We start from the raw sequence: 24,415 nt of genomic DNA, 5'->3' as shown, positions 1-24,415 counted from the left end.
CGGCACTTTTTTCAACTCTGTTATGTGTAATTTCTCTCAAATTAGACACGACGCAGTAATGATCATTTACAGTAGATCTGAATAAACAGGGTTATGTTTCATGATTCTTTTCAAACAAACAGCCTTTTCCTAAAAAACAACCGCATTGATTAAACGTGTGAACTTTATGCAGCTTCATCGCTGTTATAGCCCATAATACTCCGGTGTGTAATCATCGTTGCATACGTATCCGAGTAATCAAGCTTTTGAAAGGAATGTTGAGCAAATTACAGAAATGATGGTCTGTTTCTCACCTCTCACCCCTCATCTGAGCACCACAGCAATGTTGCTCGCGCTCCCTCACGTTTGCTCGCCGTGCAGAAACGACTGTGACCGGCGTGATTAACCCACATTATATTCTATTTAGGCAGCTGAAATAATAATGAGTCGTCACTGGTAATGAGATAAATACTCTAATGGATGTATTTACCTTTTTAATCGTTGGGATTTTACGATGCTGATGAACAACAGCAACTGACACTAATCGTAGATGATCATAATGTACCTCAGATTTTGGTCATTTGTATGTTTAACCCGAAATTGAGATGATGGAAGCTTGGAAATTATGATTTCTTTATTTAAATGGATTTTTTAGGTAATTGGGCACTTGGTTTCTATTTCTCTTGGCTTTTTTATTACATCCTAAAACAAATTAAAGGGACAGTTCACCCGACAATAAACATTCTGTCATCATTTACTTACCCTCAGATTGCTCTAAAACTGTATAATTTTTTTGTTTAGCTGAACACAAAGGAAGATATTTGTAAGAATGTCAGTAACCAAACAGATCTCATCCCCCATTTACTGCCATAGAAGGGAAACTAAATACTATGGGAGTCAATGAGGGATGGACTGACATTCTTACAAATATCTCCCTTTGTGTTCAGAAGAAGAAAGGAAGTCTACAGGTTAGAAATGACATGAGGATGAATATATTGTCATCATTTTCTTTTTAGTTGAACTTTCCATTTCAAATGTTTTTTTTACAACAGTGTTTGAAACGGTCACCTTCATCTTTCTTTAATTGTGTGTTTCAGAGCAAGAAGAGTCTTTCGAGTTCATTATCGTGTCTCTGACCGGTCAAATGTGGCATTTTGAGGTATCTACGTTTGAAGAACGAGAGCTTTGGGTGCAGGCCATCGAGAGCCAGATATTTGCCAGTCTGCAGTCCTGTGAGAGCAGCAAGAACAAGGTACAGCGCACAAACTTATTCAGAAGCAATGCACCATGGGATGGCTTAGTGAAAACACAGATACTTAAAATACAGCTCTGGAAAAGAGTTAAAGGTTTTTCTGAATATACTTGTTAGAAGCATGTGATCAAATGATCGTTTTGTTTTATTCTGTGAACTACCAAAAATAGTGTCCCAGTTTGTTATTAAAAATTAAGTTATTCAACTATAAATGGGTAGTTGACAAATGAACGTCTCCTATGGTGTGACAGAAAAATATAGAAAACAAATATATTCTTTTATATTAGTAGCATTTATATTTATAATATAAAAGAGCAAATTTATTTTTTCTATGTCACACCGTAGGACACATGTACGGTTTATTTGTCAACTACCCAAATATAAAATACATTTAATGAAAAATATCATTTTAGATATTATGTATATTATATTGTTTTATATTTTAAATGCAAATATAGCTTTTTTCCCTGGAAAGTAAATAATGGAGAAACTGATCACAATAACAACAACCATTTTCAGACAAGCTCATATTCATTTTGGTGTTATTTTTCCAGACATGTGTACTTGTACATTTATTTATACAGTACATAGATAATGTAAACATAAACATAGGTTTTTACACTAATGCTATTTATCTGATAATTGTGGTGTTATTATGGTTTCTTTTAGTCACGGTTGGGAAGCCAGAGTGACGCATTAACCATCCAGTCCATCAGGAACGTGAGAGGAAACAGCTTCTGTGCAGATTGTGATGCCCCAAGTAAGTAAAGAAACTTCATGATGGTGGTAGAAATGATTTGATAGTATTGCTGCGTCCCAATTCGCCTACGACTACTACGCCCTTAAAGGATGTACAAGTATATACATTGTACTGCGTAGCAAAACTGTATGCACGCACCGGGTCATATTAATGCGAAACTAATGTGAACCTTAACTGTGACGACAGACATCAAAATACACCTCTTCCTTGCGTTTAAGTATTTATTCATTCATTATTTCCTATGTAATGTTTACTGTATATATTTAGTGTCCATGAAATCACACTTCGAATTTTCAGCAGAACCAGTAGACCGTCCGGGTACTTTGAGAACACTCATTTCAGCATACTATGATTTGGGACACTCTGTTTTTGAATACTATTAAAGACGGATAGTATGAGAATTAGGACGCCGCTTATGAAGTTAACTGGCCCATGATACACCAGACTTAGATCATGAAAAATCTTCTTTGACCCTCAGATCCGGATTGGGCCAGTCTAAACCTCGGCGCTCTGATCTGTATCGAGTGCTCCGGGATGCACAGGAACCTGGGAACCCATCTTTCCCGTGTCCGGTCTCTTGACTTGGACGACTGGCCGGTGGAACTCAGCATGGTGATGATGGCCATTGGTAATGCCATGGCCAACACCGTTTGGGAGGGTTGTGTGGAGGGATACAGCAAACCTGGAGTGGACAGCACACGGTGAGGCATCATGTGATTGAGAATTCATGTTGGCATTATAACTAGATTCTTGGTGTTAAGACTCCAGCTATCAGCTTCTCTTCACGTCTGTTTGATTTCGTGGTCAGGCAGAAAGGTTGTATAAATATAGATAATTAACAGTCTTTTATTTTACATGTGCAGAAATAAATGTCAAGAGAATCTATGTGATGGAATGGTTATGTGGCTTTGTTGATCTGTGCGGAGAAGAGTTCACATTGGACTCTTTGTTCAGAATACAGAAGGCCAGGATTTTCAGTGTCAGTAGAATGATCAATGACCTCATTGTGACAGATTCCTCACCCAATCATTGGTCCATTAGTGCTGTTTGAGGAAGATGAGAAATGTTACAGCAGATAATGTCGGTTGTAAATAGGATCTATAGGACCTTTGTCTGTAGCTGCTCACCTGTTCTGGTTCCAGGCGATGTCTCGAGGTGTCCCCCCTCTAAACTCGAGACACACGCTCACATTCCCAATCTGTCTAATGACCTGGAGAAGAGGCTGTTTTTGATGGCAATTAAGGACACCATTACAGTCCCAAACCACTCCCCCTGGGGCTGAATTGAGAGCTATCAATGGCTCTGACAGCTATCCATCACTCGGGGGGTGTATCAGTCACTCCTCGAGGGTATAAATCCAGCCAGACATCTTGACATCTTCTGGCCTGTGCCTCTGGTACATCATAATGGAGGATTTATAGTAATGCTTGTTGTATTAGCCGCAGAACCATACGGTACACCTGCAGACAGATATATTGGATTTAATACTTGAGACCCACAATGTTAATAGTTGAAATGTATACATTTGACCAGTAAAAATGCTGAATAAATTATTTGTTAAGCTAAGCAGGTGTTATTTTGCTAGTTAAGCAAGGCCTATGTATAGTTACTTGTAACACTTATAGATAGCCTCTGTCACTTATAGAGTATCCCCAGTACCTATAGATTGTCCTTGGTTGCTTAAAGTACTTATATATCATCGCCCATTACCTGAAGAGTAACTGAGGACAATCAGTACTTATAGATTGTCCTCTGTTGCTAATAGTACTTATAAATTATAACATATTACCTATAGAGTATCCCCAGTACCTATAGATTGTCCTCGGTTGGTTAAAGTACTTGTATATCATCGCCCATTACCTGAAGAGTAACTGAGGACAATCAGTACTTATAGATTGTCCTATGTTGCTTATAGTACGTATATATTTTCACCCATTACTATAGAGTATCCTCAGTACCTACAGATTGTCCTATGTTTCTTATAGTACTTATATATTATCACCCATTACCTATAGAGTATCCCCAGTACCTATAGATTGTCCTCGGTTGGTTAAAGTACTTGTATATCATCGCCCATTACCTGAAGAGTAACTGAGGACAATCAGTACTTATAGATTGTCCTATGTTGCTTATAGTACTTATATATTATCACCCATTACCTATAGAGTATCCTCAGTACCTACAGATTGTCCTATGTTTCTTATAGTACTTATATATTATCACCCATTACCTATAGAGTATCCTCAGTACCTACAGATTGTCCTATGTTTCTTATAGTACTTATATATTATCACCCATTACCTATAGAGTATCCTCAGTACCCATAGATTGTCCTCAATTGCTTTTAGTATTTATTTATTTTTACCCATTACCTATAGAGTCTCCTCAGTACCTACAGATTGTCCTATGTTTCTTATAGTACTTATATATCATCACCCATTACCTATAGAGTATCCTCAGTACCTACAGATTGTCCTATGTTTCTTATAGTACTTATATATTATCACCCATTACCTATAGAGTCTCCACAGTACCCATAGATTGTCCTCAATTGCTTTTAGTATTTATTTATTTTTACCCATTACCTATAGAGTCTCCTCAGTACCTATAGATTGTCCTCAGTTGCTTATAGTACTTATATATCATCACCCATTACCTATAGAGTCTGCTCAGTATTTGTAGATTTTTTTTACAGATTATCCTCCATTACTTATAGATGATCCTTCATTCATTTTAGATTATCCTCTGTTACTTATAGAGTATCCCTTATCTGCTGTACTTAAACATTATCCTACACTGTTATAGACTACTTATACTGTTAAAGATTATCCCTAGTTAGTTACTTATAGGTCAACCCTACTTTCTTATAGACTGTCCCAGGTTATGTATAGATTACTTATTTTTATAGATAATCTATCTCGATACTTACCTATAGATTACATTACATAAGGGATGTATTAACATGGGAAAGTAATTTATTATCAGAAAAACACAACATGCATTCAGTGACCTTTGTTTGAATACTATAACAACTGTTTATAATATTAGGACAGTGATGTAAGCGTCTGCTTCACAGCAACCAACACAGCGAAAGGATTCCCCTCAAACAAAGATGTAACAACCGCCCTACAAAAGTGTGCGTGGGGAGATAGCATGTAAAAGGAGAGAACCCTTTCGATCTGCTCGCCATCTGGGATGCATCACCTCTCTCTCTCTCTGCTTGTCTCTCACTCTTTCTTCTCTCACTCACTGCCGCTGAGCGTCTCATGGTTATCTATCGAGTGGTTGGCGGGCTGCAGCCGAGTGCTTTTGACTTGATGAAAGATTATTGATGCTGATATCTCTTCACACTCTAGTCGTCAGAATGCCGGAGGAGAGAATGTTTTTCATTGTCAGGAGATTCTGATGGTCCGCGGCATCCTCCATTTCTCCTGTTCTCTCTCTCTCTCTCTCTCTCTCTCTCTCTCTCTCTTGCTTGCCCTCCCGTTTTGGACAAAAATCTCATTACCATCATAACTGATTTTCCTAAACCAAAGAGTGATGGTAAAACACGGTGTGTAGTGACATTCCACATGTTCTGCAGCGTTTGTTTATTTATAGCACAATATGATGATTATTGCTGTCGTAATTAGATTAAGATTCATTTGATTTTGCTTAGATACCTTAATGAGTCGTTCACCAGTAAATGTAAATTCTGTAATAATTTACTCACCTCTGTGTCTTTCCAAGCTATAAAACTCCATGGAACTCATTTTATTGAAGGAATGTGACTTGAAGTCGGCAAACACCTTTCGGAGAAGAGAAATGGAGTTCAGTTGTGTGGTTTGAGTTGAGTTGAGCAGTAAAATGACAGCAGACGCATCCCCAGTTGCGTTGGTCCTTCACACGCTGGTATAAATGGTCTTTTGGTCCGTCAATTATATATCTGCTTTGACATCTGGGAGATGAATAATAGAGCTCATTTTACCTCGGTGAAGTCAGGCGAGATTGATTTAACTCTCATCACGGATGTGAAAACTAACAGCGGAGTGAGGATGTGTGACGGTCTAAATGTTTTCTGACCTCATTGACAGCTCTGATGGCTAATTTAAACCCCACAAGTCATGTGCTTTCTCATGAGCGTTGATGTAAATGTATATACATCTCATACTGTATCATAGTCAAACACAAAGATTAAATTCCCTCTATCACATTTATTAATATTGATTATTTATAACAAATATTTAAAGGGATAGTTCATCCATCATCATTAACTGCCCTGCACATCATTTCAAACCTTTCTGACTTTCTTTCTTCTGCAGAACACAAAAGAAAATATATCTTGAAGAACGTGAGTAAACAAACACCATTGACCGCCATCGACTCTCATTGTATGAACACAAAACGCTGAGATGGTTTTTATTTTGTTTGAACTGTTCCTTTAATAGTAATTGTTGTATTTTAATATCAGTTCTATTCTCTTTATCTTATTGACATAAAACAGACGGTGTTCATTTCCTCCTGCAGCTCTGTCATTGACACGCGTGGAAAACTTCCAGGAACGCGCTTCACCTGCTGGAGGAATAATGCGTTTCCTGCAGTTCTAATTATAAATATTGTTTTAATTATTGAGTAGCGTCAATCGATCAAGGAGCTCTCAGGGTAATCTATTAAGCAGATTGATAGATTTATGATAGATTTACACAGTTTTGTCATGAATTCTTGGGTGGCCATAAATCTTGCCGAGATGGAGAGAGAGAGAGAGAGAGAGAGAGAGAGAGAGAGGGGTTGGCTCGTCTGAGGGTGTTTAGAGCTTAAATTAGAAGTTGGCAGTTGTGCGTGTTGTCGTGTTGCCTCTAATTGTCTGGCAGCCGTCTGCCACAATGTGAGATCATTTTTTCAGCTGTTGATGAGACGGGACGATTCACATGCAGACACATACGCAGGTGAAAACGTTGAAAGCTGTACTTCCCAATCTACTTTGTCTTGTGTAGTGGAAATGTGTCCCTTTTAAATCGTATTGTTGCTTCTTTATCAATGGACATTATGATTTACAAAAACTTGTTCATTGTGGTCCACGGTGTCCATGAGGGATTTTTATTTGATTCGTATTTTATTGTATGGTTTAGTGTTTGCTTCCACATGCGTTTCATTCGGAAATATAGAATAAGTGTTTTATTTTATATTGAACATTGAATTAGTTACAGTGAGTTATATAAATCTATTGACATCTCTGTTGTTTCCAATTAAACCCAGGTTCAGAATCACTGTGTACGTCTACATCTGTATTTCTTTATATATCTGTGACGTTCCTTCATCTTTTATATCACCTTTCCTCTCTCTCGCTGTCTCTCTCTCTCTCTGTCTGTCTCTCTCTCTCTCTGTCTCTGTCTCTCTCTCTCTCTCTCTCCCTTTCTGTGTTTCTCTCTCTCTCTCTGTCTCTCTGTCTCTCTCTCTCTGTCTCTCTCTGTCTTTCTCTCTCTCTCTCTCTCTCTCTCTCTCTGTCTCTCTCTCTCTCTCTCTCTCTCTGTCTTTCTCTTTCTCTCTCTCTCTCTGTCTCTCTCTCTCTTGCTCTCTCTGTCTTTCTCTCTCTCTCTCTCTCTCTGTCTCTGTCTCTCTCTCTCTCTCTCTCTCTCTCTCTCTGTCTCTCTCTATCTCTCTCTCTCTCTCTCTGTCTCTGTCTCACTCTCTCTCTCTCTCTCTCTCTCTTGTCTCTCTCTCTCGTCTCTCTCTTTGCTCTTTTGAGGTTGAGTAGAAAGAGATTGTTCTCTCGATTTCTCACGCTGTGCCTTTGGGCCAGAGCAGGTAATAGCTCTGATGATCCTCCAGTTTGTTTCAGAAATAATTTGGCGTTTGGTCTTCACCCACAGGGCAGTCGCTGTAATACAAATGAATCACTTCACTAAACTCTCACCCTCTCTCTCTGTTCTCCTGTTCTCTCGCTCAAGCGCACAACCTTCCCGTTTAAAGTAGAATCACACTTGAGATCTCTTTAATATCTCCACTTTTTCATCTGGACATCAATTCAATTACTTGGAGAGTAAATGGGAACTTATAGTTAAGTCTCATGTGCGTCTCAGATATTTCTCCTGAGATAAAGAGTCAGAAATCTGACAAATGTGTCTTTGAGAAGAGATGTAAACAATGTGTCTCACATTTGTCTCGCATTCGATCAAAAGTCAATATAATTGAAGATCTCAATCTCAACTCAATCTGGATTTCAGTCAATTTGATAAAAAATGTTAAATTGACCTCTGTTCATTTTACTCCTCCACACTCTTGATTGAATTGTACAATTGTCGTATTTCTTTCTGTTATTTTGTGATAAACATTTTTTGTAAAAACTAAGTTGATACTTAAATGAAACACAACTGAGAACTCTTCTCAAATCTCTTAAGATAGAAGAATTTTGTGTTGTATAGATGTTACCTAAAAAAACCATTATATTTATATATACAATCATTTTTTGTTGTACTGTAATGCAACAAATTAACAAATAAGCAGATGCTTTGGCTAGGAGCTAAAAAGAGGATTTAACTTCACATTATTTGTATTTTCCTTATATTAAAACGAGAGGTTCATCATTCACAGTCATACAGATAAAGACTCCTTCATACATTAACACAACTTGTGTTTAGCATGTGAAGTGCTCAGTAAAGGCTGATTGTCATTCATAAAAGTGGCCTGCACACACCGAGAACATCCAAAGTGAAAATATGCATGCCACAGCATTCGAATGACTCATGGAAACCCCTCCTTCCTCTCTCTCTTCCTCTCTCTCTCTTTCTCTCTCCTTTACAAACACTCCATCCCTGCTGAGCCGGCTGTAAGACTCTGCCGCCCCTCTGTTTGATGTGTCTTTTGAGACTTTAAAGGGGTTGTTTTGTGTTTGCATGTGCCCTTCAGAAGTTCCCCTTCCTCTGCGCCCCTCTTACCTCCATGAACCCATTCACTTCCTTCTCCTGCTCTCTGATTGGTCGGTGTGTTTCAGCAGGCATTCACCCTCTTCCACGCCTCCGTCATTTGTGTCTGATGGTCCACTTTCACATGCATGTCCAATTGCTTCCCGGATAGTCGCCTCCCCTCGAGTGTGTGCTACATAGGGACCCAGAACGTCCCTCCCCATCCAAGACTCTTGTTGGCTCATAAACGGCTGTGTGGTGTTTGGTCTGACTTGAGTAATTACCCTGTTGTTTCTTGCTCTGTATTGGAGTGCAGTCATGTGGTACTAAAACTCGGGGTCAGGCTGGAAGAATCATCCAGTTGTTTGTCATGATCACTGAGGTCAGGTGAGATCAGGACTGGGTCAGAATGCCAAGAACTTTTGCTTGAAAGCTGGAACTTTCTTTTTTCCTGTTGCTGATCTCAAATATCTTAATAAATACTAATACATACAAAATTATCATAAGGCCAAATTAAAAACACTGTCATAATTCAATAATGTGTTGTCAAAGTAAACAAGCACTTTTTAATACCTATGGTTAGCTATTTGTAAAACCCAGTGACAATCACGAAGGGTGATTAATTATAATTAAGTTATAGGCAAAAAACACAAATTACAGAGGTTTTAGAAAGACAGCAGTGATAATGCGGTTCAAAAAAATGCATTTCTTACTTTCTATGTATTTTGATTTCCAGAACAAACATCTAAACATTCTTAAACCCGAATGCATTTACTTAAAGCAAAATTATTATTTTGTGAAAAGTCAATTACAAATAATTTGTTTTAAAAAAGTGCTAAGAAACATAAACTTTCAAGGAAATTTTTCTTACCCTGCTGGCAAAAAAGTTTCTTGTTTCAAGCACAAACTTAAAACATTCCTTTGATGCATTTTCAGAAAGCGTTAGAAATAAACTCATTCTGCCTCTAAAGGACACGTATTCTCTATTTAAGAGTGTATAAATATATGTACTGGTACACAAACTAAAATAATAAAGAATCATTATAAAATAAGGAAGAAATTAATTTCTAACGTGTATTGATCAATTCCAGTGCATTTAACAAATGTGAGCAATTTTGTATGTTAGTTTGGACATGACTTTCAATCCATATTTTGTTTGCATAGTGTAATGTGAGGTCTTCATTTTATTGGCAAGTGCTATTTGAGGCCCCGCCCATATTGTCTTGATGACATCAGAAAAGAAAAGTCAGAAAAGTGTTGAGGCTTAGAAGCATTCTCATCTCTGTGCGTATAGTTTTTAATTATGTGCATTTTGATGACTATTAAACTTATTAAACCTTTTTTCTATAGAATAACATGAACTCATGCATATTTCAGCATGTATTATATGAGCAAATAAGTTCAAATAGATTTTGTGTTGATTGTAATGATTTATTATTAATTGACTGTATTAAAACGTTCTCTTTTAACAGCATTTTATAGGCAAAATAACAAGTGACTGTCCCACATTTGTCTCCTTTTCATTCAAGTGTTCTCACACTCAATGTCCCCCAAGCAACCCTGTTATTCACTGCAAATATGTGTGTGTGTGTGTGTGTGTGTTGAGAGGGGCAGCCATGGGCCTTATTTCCTGAATGTGGTTTCTTCCCCCCGCAGAGAGAATCTTCTCTCCATCTCATCACTCTTTCCTGGCCTCCGTGTCCCTCCCTCGCTTTTGACACGCTAAAGCCGCACATTTTATTTTCCTTCCTCCTGCCGAGAGGAAGTGTCTTTTCATGGCTTCTCGGCTTTCTCTCATAAACCCTCCACACAGAGCCCCGTGTTTGGATTGGGTCTCCATTTCAAACAAAAGTCCGAGGCGGGATTACCAGCCCCTCTCTTCCCCTCTTTCACGCTTCTCCTTTCAAGTGGAGACGACCGGGGCTGTTTGAGAAACTTGTTGATGCTTCTGAAATCTTCCTCCCTTCTTTTCAAGACAGGTGACCGTCAACGGATCGAGAGAGGCTTTAGAAACGTTCTGGACAAATGATTTTCTTTCTTTCAAATTTTTATATATACAGTCTATATATATTACAGAAGTTATTTTACGATAATATTTTAAATGAAAATGACATTTAAAGGGATAGTTTTAAAAACTCATCATTTCTTTAACCCATTCGTGTCTTTCAAACCAAAAGTGATTGTACCTCTTCAAGCTTGTCCAAACACTTCATTTCCAAAATCCTTTTATCCGTCTCTTTACTGTCCAGTCCAGAAGCTCTGAGAGGTCTGTGATGGCGCGGTGGGTTTCCTGTAGGGAATTCAGATGAAGAGGGAACAACAGGGTGGATCTCTTCAGAAGAAAAACAAGCTTTGAAAGATTGACGGCTGAAGGAGGAGGGACGGGGGTTAATTACACACACACACTGAAGAAGGATTCACTGTGCCTTGAGTCCATTCAATCGCTCTCTGCCTCGTTCACAAAGAGCTGTCAGGATCTTCAGAGTAACACCATTACACATGTGGCTTTCTTCATTAGCTCGTGCCATTGTTGCCAAAGTGACTTAAGCATCTCGTACACATGGAATTGTCTTCAGGGGGGGGGGGGGTGTGATGTAAGACGCACCAGATAACAGATTATCAGTGTGCTGATGCCACAACATTTGTTCTGCTTCATAAAGCCCATTTTGTGCCAGAGCGCCGTCCTAAAACCCGAAAAGTAACAGCCGATGTGAGTCATTTAATTATGTGTTAAGTGCTTCGTTTTAGCATTCTGGGTGCTTATTATTTTCATTTTTAAAAGCACTTTTGCATTATGGGCTGCAGGATATTGATTACACGCCTGTTTGAGGGATTTGCAGGGCATTCACAGGGTGCTATTTTTATAAATGAGTGACATGCAAGTGTGTTTTGGGTGGTTGCCAGGGTGTTGTTATGCAGTTGCTATGGGGCTGCTTCAGCATCCTGGGTTGTTGCTAGGCTGTTATCCTTAGATATGTCTCAGGTTCCTCCCTTCTAGAATTCAAGTTCATTTCTTTTTTGTACTTATTTTTGTTGGAATAGTGACACTCTCATTCATGTCATTCATGCTCTTACACCCTTAAATGTGCTGTTTTTTCACCTAAGTTTTGAGCGGTGATCAATTCAACGCTTGCATTAGAAATCATGTATTGTGTGCTTACGTCTGAACTTTTCACTGAACTTTTTTAAACTTAACATACTAATGTTATTCATCTATTTTTTTTTTTACCTTTCTGTGTCTATGCTCTTTATCAGAGGAGCATCTCTGGTCCAGAGGGTAGTGAAGGGGCGTGGCTTCGTTCAGATGGCCAATCACTGCTACTGTCATTAACATGTGCATATGAAAGGAAAGATAACGCTGCGGTCCATACTGCACAGAATTGATCATTTACAAGTATCTTGGGAAGACAACGATGTAGTCATTTGAATTTTAAATGAAGATTTAAAATTAAAGATTTTGACAAAGGATTATTCTGTGGGCGAGGATAATAATGATACTGTGACGGCCCTAATTTAAACATTTATTTATTCGTAAATAATCATATTTTTTCTCTTTAATAAGACTCCATGGAGTTTTTTGTACTTTAGCTTGTTCAAAGGGTATTTAAGACATACAGGGTATCATTTCCAGACCGGTTCATGGATTTAAACCCATAGTTCACCCAAAAATGATTTTTTTATTCCAAGCCTGTATGACTTTCTTGCCTTTGTAGAACGCAAAAGAAGATATTTTGTAGAATGTTCTGAATCAGACAACATTGACCCCCATTGACTTCCATTGTATGAACAATGAGACGTTTCTCAACATATCTGCTTTTGTTGACAACAATGTGAAAAGGTGCAATATGGTATAAAAAAATGACAAATGATTAGTTTTCTGTCATTAAACTACAGTCGACCTGTAAATAAGTCGGTTCAGATCTGTAGCCGTTGTTATCTGTGTCAGTTCTGTCTGTCATCTTGTTGGTTGTGTGTTGTAATGTTGGCGATAGCTGTGGTTCAGCTGTTCTGTTTCGTTGGCAGCGGCTTACTGGAGTCTCATGGGGACACCCGTCTCTCAGGGCTCTCTTTACCTCTTTCAGCCCTCTCTCTATCTCTCTCTATCTCTCTCTTTACCTCTATCAGGCCTCTCACGCTATCTCTCTCTCTTTACCTCTATGTCTCTCTCTTTACCTCTTTCCGCCCTCTCTCTATCTCTCTCTTTACCTCTATCAGGTCTCTCTCTATCTCTCTCTTTACCTCTATCAGGTCTCTCTCTATCTCTCTCTTTACCTCTATCAGGTCTCTCTCTATCTCTCTCTTTACCTCTATCAGGTCTCTCACGCTATCTCTCTCTCTTTACCTCTATCAGGCCTCTCACGCTATCGCTCTCTCTTTACCTCTATGTCTCTCTCTTTACCTCTTTCAGCCCTCTCTCTATCTCTCTCTTTACCTCTATCAGGTCTCTCACGCTATCTCTCTCTCTTTACCTCTATCAGCCCTCACTCTCTCTCCCTCTCTCTCTCTCTCTCTCCCTCTCTCCCTCTCTCCCTCTCTCTCTCTAAACTTTCTCTGTCTCTCTCTCTGTCTCTCGCTCTCGCTCGTTCCCACTCTCCCCCCTTTCTCTCTCCCTTTCTCTCTACTGTCTGTCACTCACCCCAGCAAGGCAAACAACAGTTCTTTTCTGCTCCCCTTATCGCCCGCCGCGAGAGGTCAGCGGGTCAGACTCGCACTGAGCATGCTCAGATAGGCTTCTATCGATTTTTATTTTGCGCTGGCCCTGAATGCCAGCAGAAGAGAAGCGAGGGGGTGGGCGGGTGATAGCGAGGAGCAGATAGAACTCGGGCGGTCGGCGAAGAGTTCGACTCCATTCTCTAAACCGAGTGTACCTCTTTCAGTCCTTTTCTTTTGGCCGTTCGATCTGGCGGGCTGCCTGCGGCCCCCAAGAGGTTTGAGGGGCTGGTGTTGAGAGGCCTCCTTTGTGGGGATCCACCGGGCAGGACTGACAGCCGTGATAAAAAACACGGCTTCCCCCCACACACACACACTCCCATATTGTCCACCGTAGACGTGCCGCTCACAATGTGTAACCTTTCGATAGCCGGGCAGACTTGAACCCCGAAAACGCAGAAAATGTGTGTGTGATTGTGTCATTAACCTTGTTCCCCTGTGACCTGCTTCATCTCAGTTTTGGCGTCACGTGACCCGTGTCTTCTGTTTCACAGGGAGGAGAAGGAACGCTGGATCCGAGCTAAATACGAGCAGAAGCTGTTCCTGGTGGGGCTCCCGCAGTCAGACGTGCCGTTGGGACAGCAGCTGCTCAGGGCGGTGGTGGAGGATGACCTGAGGATGGTGGTTCTCCTGCTCGCCCACGGCACCAAGGAAGAGGTCAACGAGACGTACGGCGACGGAGACGGACGCACAGCCTTGCATCTGTCCTGCGCCATGGCGAACGTGGTCATCACGCAGCTCCTCATCTGGGTACGGACTTGTCTCTCTTTTTCATATCAAGCTCAAACTTCAATACTTGAATACTTTTCTCTCTTTGTTTCAGTACGGTGTGAATGTCAACAGCTGCGACGCACGCGGTCTGACGCCTCTGTCCTACGCCCTGCAGGCGGAAAGCCAAGAATGCGCCGACATCCTCATCCAGCACGGCTGCCCGGGCGATGCTACAGTCCTGTCCACGGCCACCCGACACAACATCAACAACAACGCTCAGTCCGCGCTCAACCGTAGCGTTAGCATCATGTGATCCCTCCGAAGGTTTTCTGTACCCATCCTGATGCTCCGCCCGTAGTGCCCTGTACCCGAGCCTTCACGTGTCTCACTGAATTTGATGTTCGCTCAACGTTCCCATCAGTATGTCGCAGGTCCAATGTTAGAATTGTTAGGAATATGTGTGCACATCATGTAAACCCATTTTCCAACTACAACTCCGTGCATTATAGGGACAGTACAACTAAAGTCATTTATTCACCCTCATGTCTTTCAAGATCTGTATGACTCTTCTGTAGAACACAAAAGAAGATATTCTGAGAGATGTTTTAGTGTTTTTCTCATAAAGTCATGAAGGTTTGAAATGTCATGATGGTGAAGAAATGATGAAGTAGACGAGCAGTAAGGACATTGACGCTCAGTTGTTTCTGAAGTCAACTTACTTTTTTTAGGATCTTGGGTGTGTATAACAAAAAGGAAATGTTAGGACAGAACGGAACATTTCATCAAAACTCTTCAAATTTTAAGGTTCATCAATACTGATGACGGTTATGGATTCTTGGTGTTCGGCCATTTTAGTTTGCATTTTAAGCCTAGTGATGTTCAAATACGTCTTATGAAGTCGGTCAGGAACCCATCAAATAAAAAACAGTGACAAAAGCTGAACAACAAATCAGTTTTCAGTTCAGGTTCAAACATTAAATAATTGTGTCCGAGGATGATGCTCAAGGTCTCTAGCTGTTCAGAAACACATGACGCTATGGGGAAGTTTCCCGGACAAGGATTAGGTTAAACCAAGACTAGGCCTTCATTAAATTAGCCGTTTTTACAATCATACCTTACAAAAGAAAACATTACTGATGTGCTTTTTGAGACAAAACAATCACACTGATGAATTTGAGTTTTCGGTTTACACAGCTCTCACGTGTATTTTAGTCGAGGTCTCGTCTAAACCCTGTACGGGAAACCGCCCCTGCTGAGGAAAACATCATCTGTTTGACAAAACACAAATGCCACACTTATTTCTGTTCTTCATTTACTGACCTAACCAATACTGTGCTACTGTAGATGCCTTGTGCGAGTCATTTCTGGACCCGTAAGGTCTCTTTACCGTACGACACTGGTCTCCTGGTGCTTGGTGCGTTGGACAGAACCCACGTGCTAGAAGACGCTCTTGCTGTGAACTTTAGTGAGCGTGTGTTTTTGTCATTAGTGTGATACCCTCCTCCGAATGCGAGCGTGTCTGTTTTGTCTCCATCACAATCCAGATGATAACTCTAGTGCGATCAAACGGGATGGATGATGTGGATCGTGTACAGATGTGTGTATAAATAGCTTTCGTCAACCTTTTGCAGCTAGCTGTGTGTAGTGTGGCCAATTGATGGATAAAATGACACCCATCACACCCATCTGAAACCCTGACAGCCTTAACCCTTGTTTGCTTGTGTGTAAGCGTTTAGAATCGGTGAGAATTAACCGAGTGTTCACTCTCCTTACTTGAAATATAAATTAGACCTTGATGAATATTTTCTGTGCGTTAGGGTTGAACAGGAGCGGAATCAGAGAGATGCTCAACCTCTGTTTTTACCAGACAGTATTTTATGTTTATATACGTTTTATTTTAAAGCAGGTACAATTTTCTACTCCACATGGATTTGTAGGCGCTCGTGCAGCCCCTTTCGAACAAGCTTAGGGAGAAATGACATGGATTTAAAATGCAAGCCTGGTATTTTGTTTGTAACATCTACAAAATGTTTTTTAAAGTCTGCAATGCGATATTTAATTGTATTTTAAAATTTTGGATGGTACGTGGACTTGATGTTACACGACATGCACAACAACATGCACGTCGCCTAAATTTCTCGACATGGGGGTCCGCCAACTTAATGGCTTTCCATAAAACATTACGGAGTTTGATCTTGAGTGAACATGCATTTAAGCATTTTTGTTTTTTGGTGATGACATGAGGTTGGCTTGTTGTACTGGGAGGTTAAAATGATCAGCCGTTAGAATGATAACGTGCTTAAGTCATATACCAGAAAAAGCACCATTTTAACATTTTTTAAGAGAGTTGTTTTGGTACCTGATCTTGGGTCTCAATGTGTGCACATTGTCTGGCCATTATGGTACTTTGTGTATTATATGTACATTTGACATATTTATAAAAGCAAGATGTAAATAATTCTTTTGTTGTTGCTTTTATTGAGCAGTTTGATAACGCCTTTCTTTTGTTCCTTTAATTTGCCATTGTTTTCTAATGCTCCTCTGAAAGTGATGGAGCGGTTTAATGGGAGTTATCTGTTGTGTGATTGGATGCTTGGCTGCCTATTGACATTATAAACACTCCAATAAAATGATTTATACCATGAGTGCAGAGAAACTTTATCATTCATTCATCATTGGATTATGAAAATGTGTTTTTTTTAAGCACATAATTATGTGACGTGTATCTTTTATCTCACTTGTTGTTCTGTGGCACGTATTGAAGATTTCCACAGTGATATAAACAGTGAGGTTTGTGGAGACGAACATTTATTTACGGACATTTAACTTAATTTGTATTTAAATAGAAACACTTGATAAACGCGTGTCAGTTTAAGCAGACATCTTAATAATGAAACAAACTCAGTTCACCTCCATGTCTTTTTTTTTTCAATAACTGATTTAATTTAAATGTATTCCGGTTATCATCGTTTCTGGCCAATTTTCTAAAAGAGAGGCGCATTTCAAACACCATAAACAGCTAATTGTGTTATATGATCGCATAAATACGGCCTCGAAACTATAACAAAGGCAATCCTTTCCATTTAATGGGCTCTTTAAATGTCATATGGTGTTTTCTTTTCTTCAAGTCCGTATCGCGCGTTCCTCCTCGGTTGGATCCTCTGTCGCGCGCTCGCGTGCACGCGCACACACTCGGCTCAGTGTGTTAATTTGCCTGAGAATGCATTAGCTGTAATGAGAAGTGAAGGCCGAGGGAATCCTCCAGGGCCCCATTAATCACGGCCCCTCAGACAGCCAACCTTGATTACAAGTGGCAAGAAATTCATTAGAGCCGCGCCTCTGACAACTTTTATCTCCGCCACTAGCTCTGACTCATTAGGCAGCCAAATTAAGGCTGTGATGGCACTGATGAAATTCATCGCTTGTTTATCCTGTGTGATTTGATGCATCTGCCCATACATCAGCGGCGTGGGCGTCCACGAGACCCTCCCCGAGACTTCTCTTTGAGGAAGGTTTCCGGAAAGCGCTCGCCGAGGAGCCGGAATAGCCGGTACCTTGTGTTCGGTTAATGAAACAATGCGAGGATATCAATTAAGCAATTAATCTGATTGTCATAACAAGTCTTCTGCTCTTGACAAGCTGTGCTGGTCGCCCGATTAGTGGATCCTCTGAACAGCACCTTGTGGAATATCTCTGTAGGCTATTTGGTTTGCGGATCATTTTTGTCGTAACGGTGCTATAATAATTAAAGCTAGTGTAATTGGCATAATGAGAATGCTAATTAGCGGAGTCTCTAAATGAGCGGATATGTAAATGCGCGAGCTGCTAGGCATTTAGCACGAGCGGTTACTGGAGGCTGAAACAATTAAGTTACACACTCGTGTCAGTGCAACATGCTGACAACACGAGTCAAGAAAGTTCAGACATTCCCCATTAGTTTATGAGATTGTTCTGCGCGCGCATAAATTATGGGCTTGTTTTTCATTCCGCACGTTTCGCTGAGGAGAAATCTGATTGGACAGGATCGACATCGATGACATCTACAGGGCTGAGCGCTGAGATCTGCAGCAGGTCGTGTTGGGGATGTTCAGAAGGTAAGGTAGGGTGTGCCTTCGCGTCTCAATGCCGGTTTCGTCTTCTCTATTAGCACGTATGAGAGGAAACGCGTCGCTGGCGTGTCATAAATCATTGTAGGATACTCTTGGCGTCCTGTTGCTGACTCTGCCCGCGAAAGCAGCTTTAACAGACATTAAGTTCACATTACTGAACAGGACATTTTACGAGGTCGAATAAAGACACGGCATCTGTCGTCTCTAACTCGTCATTAGTAGGTTAAGGGCAACTTAATTATGGCCAAAGGTGCTGTTGTGAGATCAGAAACCGTCAGCACTGCATTTCAACGCTACCGGTGAACGCGTGACGTCATGAAAATATAACGTTCTAGTTTTAACACTAAAATAAATCAATTGTATTTATAAAATACATTTCACCACAGTGTTGCCCACTGGTCACGTGTGACGTCACAAGCAAGCAATGGAAATCTTCTGCTTTAGTAACTTTCTCAATAGAAAACATATTGTAATTATCGTAAATGTATGTGTTAAAATACAATAAAATTTGAACAATAAAATGTATTTTGCAAATTGTGTCGTATTTTTACACATAATTGCGTTAAAGAAAATGATTTAAATTGAAATGCACTATAGTTTCCATGCAAGTTTCAAGTCAAGTTTACCTTCATTCTGACATCGACCTTGGACTTGTTTTGTGTTCGTTGTTTGTTCAATGAAGAAAACCGATTTCTAACACTGTGTGCAGGTCTACCCGAGGGTGCGGGAAGACAATGAATGAGACTCTGGCTGAATGGGACTCAACCATTGAAGAGAGAGAGAGAGAGAGAGAGACCCATCTTGGTCTTTAGCTCTCCTATAATGATTGATGTAAAAGTTCATTACAGTGTGTTGGATATGACCAGTGTAATAGGGCTCCATCAGTCTAATCTGAGACAGCATGGCCTCCCAATGAGAGACAAATGACTCTCCTGCTCATTAACAAACCCTCTCTCTTTCTCTCTCGCTTTCTTTCGGATTCCCACTGGTCATCATAGAGTCAAAAACTCTCATCTGATTGCTTCGGGTCAATGTCAAAATGCTGTTTTTCAGACACATTTACATGTGTGGTTGTTAACACATTATTTCACACTCCATCCTTCATAACGTTTAGGGAAATTTAGGAATTCCACAATGTTGTAAATATTGGTCAAATGTGGTGCATTGACATGGTTTAATTACATTATGAAGTTTTTTTTTTAAAGAGCTTGTGCGCCGAGAATATTATAGAATAAGTAATTTATGTATTTTTGCTGGTGTGAACGGACAAATTGTGTGTCCACTAAATAAGATGCATTTTTTTCAGGCCTATATCGCGTGGGTAATGGTTCATGTCATAGTCATCTAAATGAAATATCAGCATACTTTCATATTGCATGAAAACTTCAGTTTCGCTCTGGCAGATATTACTTTGAACATATAGACAGTTTAGTTCTTCTAGTATGCATGCTGGATTTAATTTGAAACCCCAAAGAACATCATGTATGAAACTTCTTCTTTTGACGTTTAGTAACCTATTTTTATTTTATTTTCCAAAACTTATAGAATATCCCATAAGAAATGGTCGAAACCAGTGAAGCTGATTTAAAGAAAAAAATTGCTGAAGGCTCGAAAGTTCACATTCCCAGTTTCTTCAAAATAGTAAATTGATGTTCATTTTTAACGCAAGGATAAACATTTTTACCCCATGGTGTTTTGACACAATAATGACAGATGTGCTCTATTACCTGCTCAAAATGCATCAAATAAAGTCAATCTGCAGGATATCTAGAAGCGAGGACACCTTTAAAGGGTTCACAACTGTGTAAATGTGTTGAAAGCAGTAGGAAGGTCAAGAAAAATAAATGAATAGAGATTTAAGTTGAGGACGCATGCATCGTCCAAACTATAATAAAATACCTGAAAAAGAAATACTGCGAGAAAATATTTTCTCTAACGCAGAATGGTTTGATGCTTAAAAATACAAACCGTGGAAAATAAGAATATAGATGATCGTTTTTTATTGTGACGCAATTATAAAACCTAAATAATATTCGAATTATTTTTTACTATATAATATATTTTATATTGTTTCCTTTGCCTTTATAGTTTCATTTTCTTATTTCATGTTTAATGTGTTGAAACGAAGGAAACAAGCAAATAAAACGTATAAATAATTAACCAAACTGTTGACTCGCGGTGCAACTTTAATGTACGACACACCTCAACAAAATGTGCGTATGAATATTTCACAAAACGCTTAAGACTGTTTTGTATAAAAATATCTTTCAACAAAAACATCAATAATCTATTAATTTTACAAAGCTGAAAAGAACTATACAGCTTATTCAAACATGCATTAAATATAACTTTTTCCATGTTACTGAATTACTGCTTCAAGTTGTTTTGTTATTGTTAAGCTAGCATTGACAATAAAGCACCATTTCTGTGATTATTTATTTTCTCGCCGATGGTAATATATCACTCTGCCAGTGTGTTCTGTAGCTTATTTATTATTTCCATCACCTTTTTCACAGATAATTGGGGAAATGAAGCCTCTAAGGGCCAAAAATGCTTTTAAGAGCACATGCAAAACGGTTGAAACAAAGAGGAAATAAGACAACAAATGGCCACACATGCAAAAATCTCACTAGACAGGAACTCATAAATACTTATTTTTTAAAAATGTCTCTTTACAGTCTGTTTCATAGTGCACATGTGTGTCGCGTGGACACATTTCATATTTACAAATGTACAATGCAATAAATTAAAGATAATAAAAAAATTAGGAGAGAGGAGAAAATAAACCTTGGAAAATAATAAAGGTTTACGATAAACTCGGTAACACTTTATAACTTTCACTGTCAGTGTCATTCACAAACGCAATTATTATGCTTTAAAATGCTTAACAGATCACTTGTGGTCAATGTGCTTTAAAATGTCATAAAATATATATTCATATATATATTCAGAATTGAGTGCGCATAGACCGAGTATCTGTTACGCATTGTATAATCCTGGTGTTTCCAATGGCTCTGTAATGAACGAAAGCGCATGAAGTGTTACCTAGAAGTCCTTCTATATTGGGAATTGCCTTCTTCATGCATTTGTCCCGTTTCACCTGTAGGAATGTGGATCGTGTAAATGTTCTTTTAAAGGATAATGTCATTTTAATGGAGAAGTTCATGGCCTGGTGCCCTGTTCGATCTGTTGGTGTTGACTTCGAACCGCAAACCTGTTGACGTGCACGGGAATGGGCACCACGATTTTGGGGTTCCTAACGGGCTCGCCGGATCTGTTGTTGACGTTGCCGGCTTTGATCCGTTTCCATTTGGCCCTGCGGTTCTGGAACCAGATTTTGACCTGGACCTCGCTCAGTTTGAGTGCGTGCGCGATCTGAGAGCGCTCGGTGAGAGACAGATATTTCTTACAGTGAAACTCCTTCTCTAGTTCCAGTAGCTGTTCGCTGGTGAAAGCAGTCCGTCTCCTCCGGCTCTTACCCGCCGATGCGCCCGGGGGCAACGGGTCCGAGCCGGGCTTGAGTTTGCCTTTCTGGACTGCTGATCCGCAGGTGTTCCCGTCGGAGTAACTTTCGTTCTCGCTGTCGGCCGAGCTGTCCTCTCTGTCGCTGCACGCAGCCTCTGTGGACTTCAGGTCCAGTTTCTCATCATCTGAACTGTACAATTTGGTTTCGCCTGGAGACAACGAGAGCAAAGATGTGCGTTAGGCTACATATATGTGAATTAAACACAATGAGTTCTTCAGCTTGTGACCATAGATTTAAAGAACCTTGACTTAAAACGTGCTATATAAAATGTCAGTGGTGCAATACATTTCTCAACGTCCAAAGGATTTTTATTTAGAAAGATGTGGTTATAAATACAACATTTATCATAACATTTATAATTGGTATTTTGTTTGTTTGTAAAACTTCAAAGTGACCATGATTTTAGTTTTTTTTATTCACAAACAAATAAAAATACTTGGGTACAAACGATCGTTTTGAGGAATTATTTCATCTGTATTAAAATAAAAATCAATAGTTAGACGCATAAAGAACTACTTTTGAAGCCCAAGTTTATTCATGTCACTCTCTGTCTATGGAATATAAATGACAAAACTTGGTGAAATACAATTTAAGCCAGAATCACATTAAGAACTTTCTGCAAACCAACGTTACATGTCAGTAATTCTTAAGACTTGATGTTACATAGAAATCAAAATTAAACATTTTTTCCTAAAAATGGAACTTTACCGAATACACAAGTTTTCCATTGTTTAAATATTCTAAATTTGAAACCAGAAAGCCACCTGTCAGCCACATCTACAATCCACAGTGCTCACCTGCAACCGCCTGAAAAGTTTCCGAGAAGTTCAGGAGATCCGCGCCTTTGAGGTCCTCATGTGGGCTCTCCTGTCTGTTGATCCCCGTCCCGTCCGCGCTTAGCCGGGGCCCGGGCATCTCCTGCGGGGGATAGAAACTATCTGGAGGGTCCGAGAAACTTGGTAGCGTGGTGGTGAGCGCCACCATGGAGGGCATCCCCTGTCCCAACCCTGCGCAAAAAGTGTTGGTCAAACGCCCCGCGAAGGATGCCAAGGGTGCCAGAGGAGGGATACCCGATGGTAGCGACGAATGAGACAGGGCTTGCGGAATCATAAGCGGCCGGTATGGCATAAACATTGGGTAGCCCGTGTAGAGCAGGTGCCCCGGCCGCGTATGTGGAGTGCCAATCAAAGAATCAATGGAAAACGCCGTCCCCGGACCGCTCGGTCTCTGCATGGTGAAGTGAGCGGTGTCTGGTCGTATAAATTCCGTGCAGTGGCCTTCTTAGACAAATCACACAAATGTTGGTCCACGGTTATCCCGGTGGCGACGTACGGGTCCTTTGCGTCTCCGCGCCTCGCAGTCACTCTGACTGAGACCTGACGCGTTTTTTGTCTGGAGCTCTGAGTGTCTCAGCCTCTATTTGTCACATACTGAGACGTAAACACACACTCACCCCTCTCTCCCTCGCTTTCCCACCCCTCTCTCTCTTTCTCACTCTCACACACACACACACACACACACACACATCACAGTGCGCAAACGGTTATCATCAATACAAGAGGATAGAAGGGGGAGTTACCCCGGAGACTCATCCATCTTCCTCAAATTACGCTTCATTTCCTTATTCAGTCCCTGACTTTTTAGGCCGCTTTGAGGGGGGGTAGTTTCCCAGTGGATACCCCAATAGACGGGTCAAGTCCCCCCCTTCTTCAGTGCCCCATCCACATTGACTGAGACGCGAATGCGAGGGGACTGCGCTGACCACACCAACCCAATCAGCTATTATTAATTTTGATTGATGATAAGTAATTACTTTGTATTCAAGGGAAGATATATAACAACGGTTCTTTTGTTGACTCTTTAAGGGGGCGATGGCACCGGAGTCGTGAGGGCGGAGAGGCAGATGTTTTGCTCCTCTTGTGAGAGAGTCTTTTTTATTCTGTTGGGATAAAGAGTGAATCTGGCCTGCTCTGAGTGCGCAACAATTATCCCCAAGAGAGAGATATCACTGATGAAATTACGCTTCACTGCAGATCTCCACATGAGCACTTGCAAATACTAACTAAATACATATTTAATATAAATATTTTTCATAAACAAAATGCACGTTTATTTCTAAATGTATGGATAAATCTCTTCGGATAATTTGGCAAGATGGAGCGCAGAGGTTGAAGGAGGTAAATACTTTGAGAAAAGTACTTTATTTCTTTAATAGGCAAGAATATCATTTACATACTTTTGTTCTTGGCAGGGAAAAAGAAAAGGTCTAAAATTCTGCCCTCGGCTAAGCATTGATTTAATCGGAGATCATTTTGCCGTTTAAATGGCAATTCACTTGTGATGATGATTGCGCGCTATTGAGATCTCCAACTGGCCGTCTGATTGCGCGGGGACACGCACACATCACCTTCGACTCTGATTAGAGATGGAGGAGCCACAGATGCTAATTATTCTTATAATTGCAAATGACTCCATTCAGGAGCAGTG

The 24,415-nt window shown here is 40.1% G+C and overlaps 2 protein-coding genes across 5 annotated transcripts in view; one reads left to right on the top strand and one right to left on the bottom strand.

The window, feature by feature from the left end:
- Nucleotides 1-16,938, top strand: part of agap3 (ArfGAP with GTPase domain, ankyrin repeat and PH domain 3) — a 148,167-nt gene extending 131,229 nt beyond the window's left edge. For all 4 annotated transcript variants that reach the window (XM_056737802.1, XM_056737803.1, XM_056737801.1 and 1 more), the window contains 5 exons: nucleotides 1,077-1,231; nucleotides 1,901-1,991; nucleotides 2,470-2,692; nucleotides 14,077-14,332; nucleotides 14,406-16,938. In XM_056737802.1, the coding sequence (XP_056593780.1) occupies nucleotides 1,077-1,231; nucleotides 1,901-1,991; nucleotides 2,470-2,692; nucleotides 14,077-14,332; nucleotides 14,406-14,606 (926 nt within the window). In that variant the 3' untranslated portion in view covers nucleotides 14,607-16,938. The remainder of the gene's footprint in view (nucleotides 1-1,076; nucleotides 1,232-1,900; nucleotides 1,992-2,469; nucleotides 2,693-14,076; nucleotides 14,333-14,405) is intronic.
- Nucleotides 16,939-20,695: 3,757 nt separating this feature from the next.
- On the bottom strand, nucleotides 20,696-23,327 carry gbx1 (gastrulation brain homeobox 1). Its single transcript, XM_056738619.1, has 2 exons — nucleotides 22,726-23,327; nucleotides 20,696-22,076 (listed from the first exon to the last, which is right to left on the bottom strand). The coding sequence occupies exons 1-2, from the start codon at nucleotides 23,159-23,161 to the stop codon at nucleotides 21,565-21,567; spliced, it is 948 nt and encodes a 315-aa protein (XP_056594597.1). The 5' UTR covers nucleotides 23,162-23,327; the 3' UTR covers nucleotides 20,696-21,564.
- Between the last annotated feature and the right edge of the window lie 1,088 nt (nucleotides 23,328-24,415).

Source organism: Triplophysa dalaica, chromosome 23, assembly GCF_015846415.1.
Source record: "Triplophysa dalaica isolate WHDGS20190420 chromosome 23, ASM1584641v1, whole genome shotgun sequence".
In the NCBI taxonomy this organism is placed as follows: Eukaryota; Metazoa; Chordata; class Actinopteri; order Cypriniformes; family Nemacheilidae; genus Triplophysa; species Triplophysa dalaica.
This window is presented reverse-complemented; position numbering and strand designations above follow the sequence as displayed.

What these genes read in the sequence shown, in the direction of transcription:
- gbx1 (XM_056738619.1), bottom strand. Translation starts at nt 23,161, where the DNA reads ATGCAGAGACCGAGCGGTCCGGGGACGGCGTTTTCCATTGATTCTTTG. An exon ending in AACTTTTCAGGCGGTTGCAG is followed by an intron (nt 22,077 to 22,725) that starts GTGAGCACTGTG and finishes CGTTGTCTCCAG; the next exon opens with GCGAAACCAAATTGTACAGT.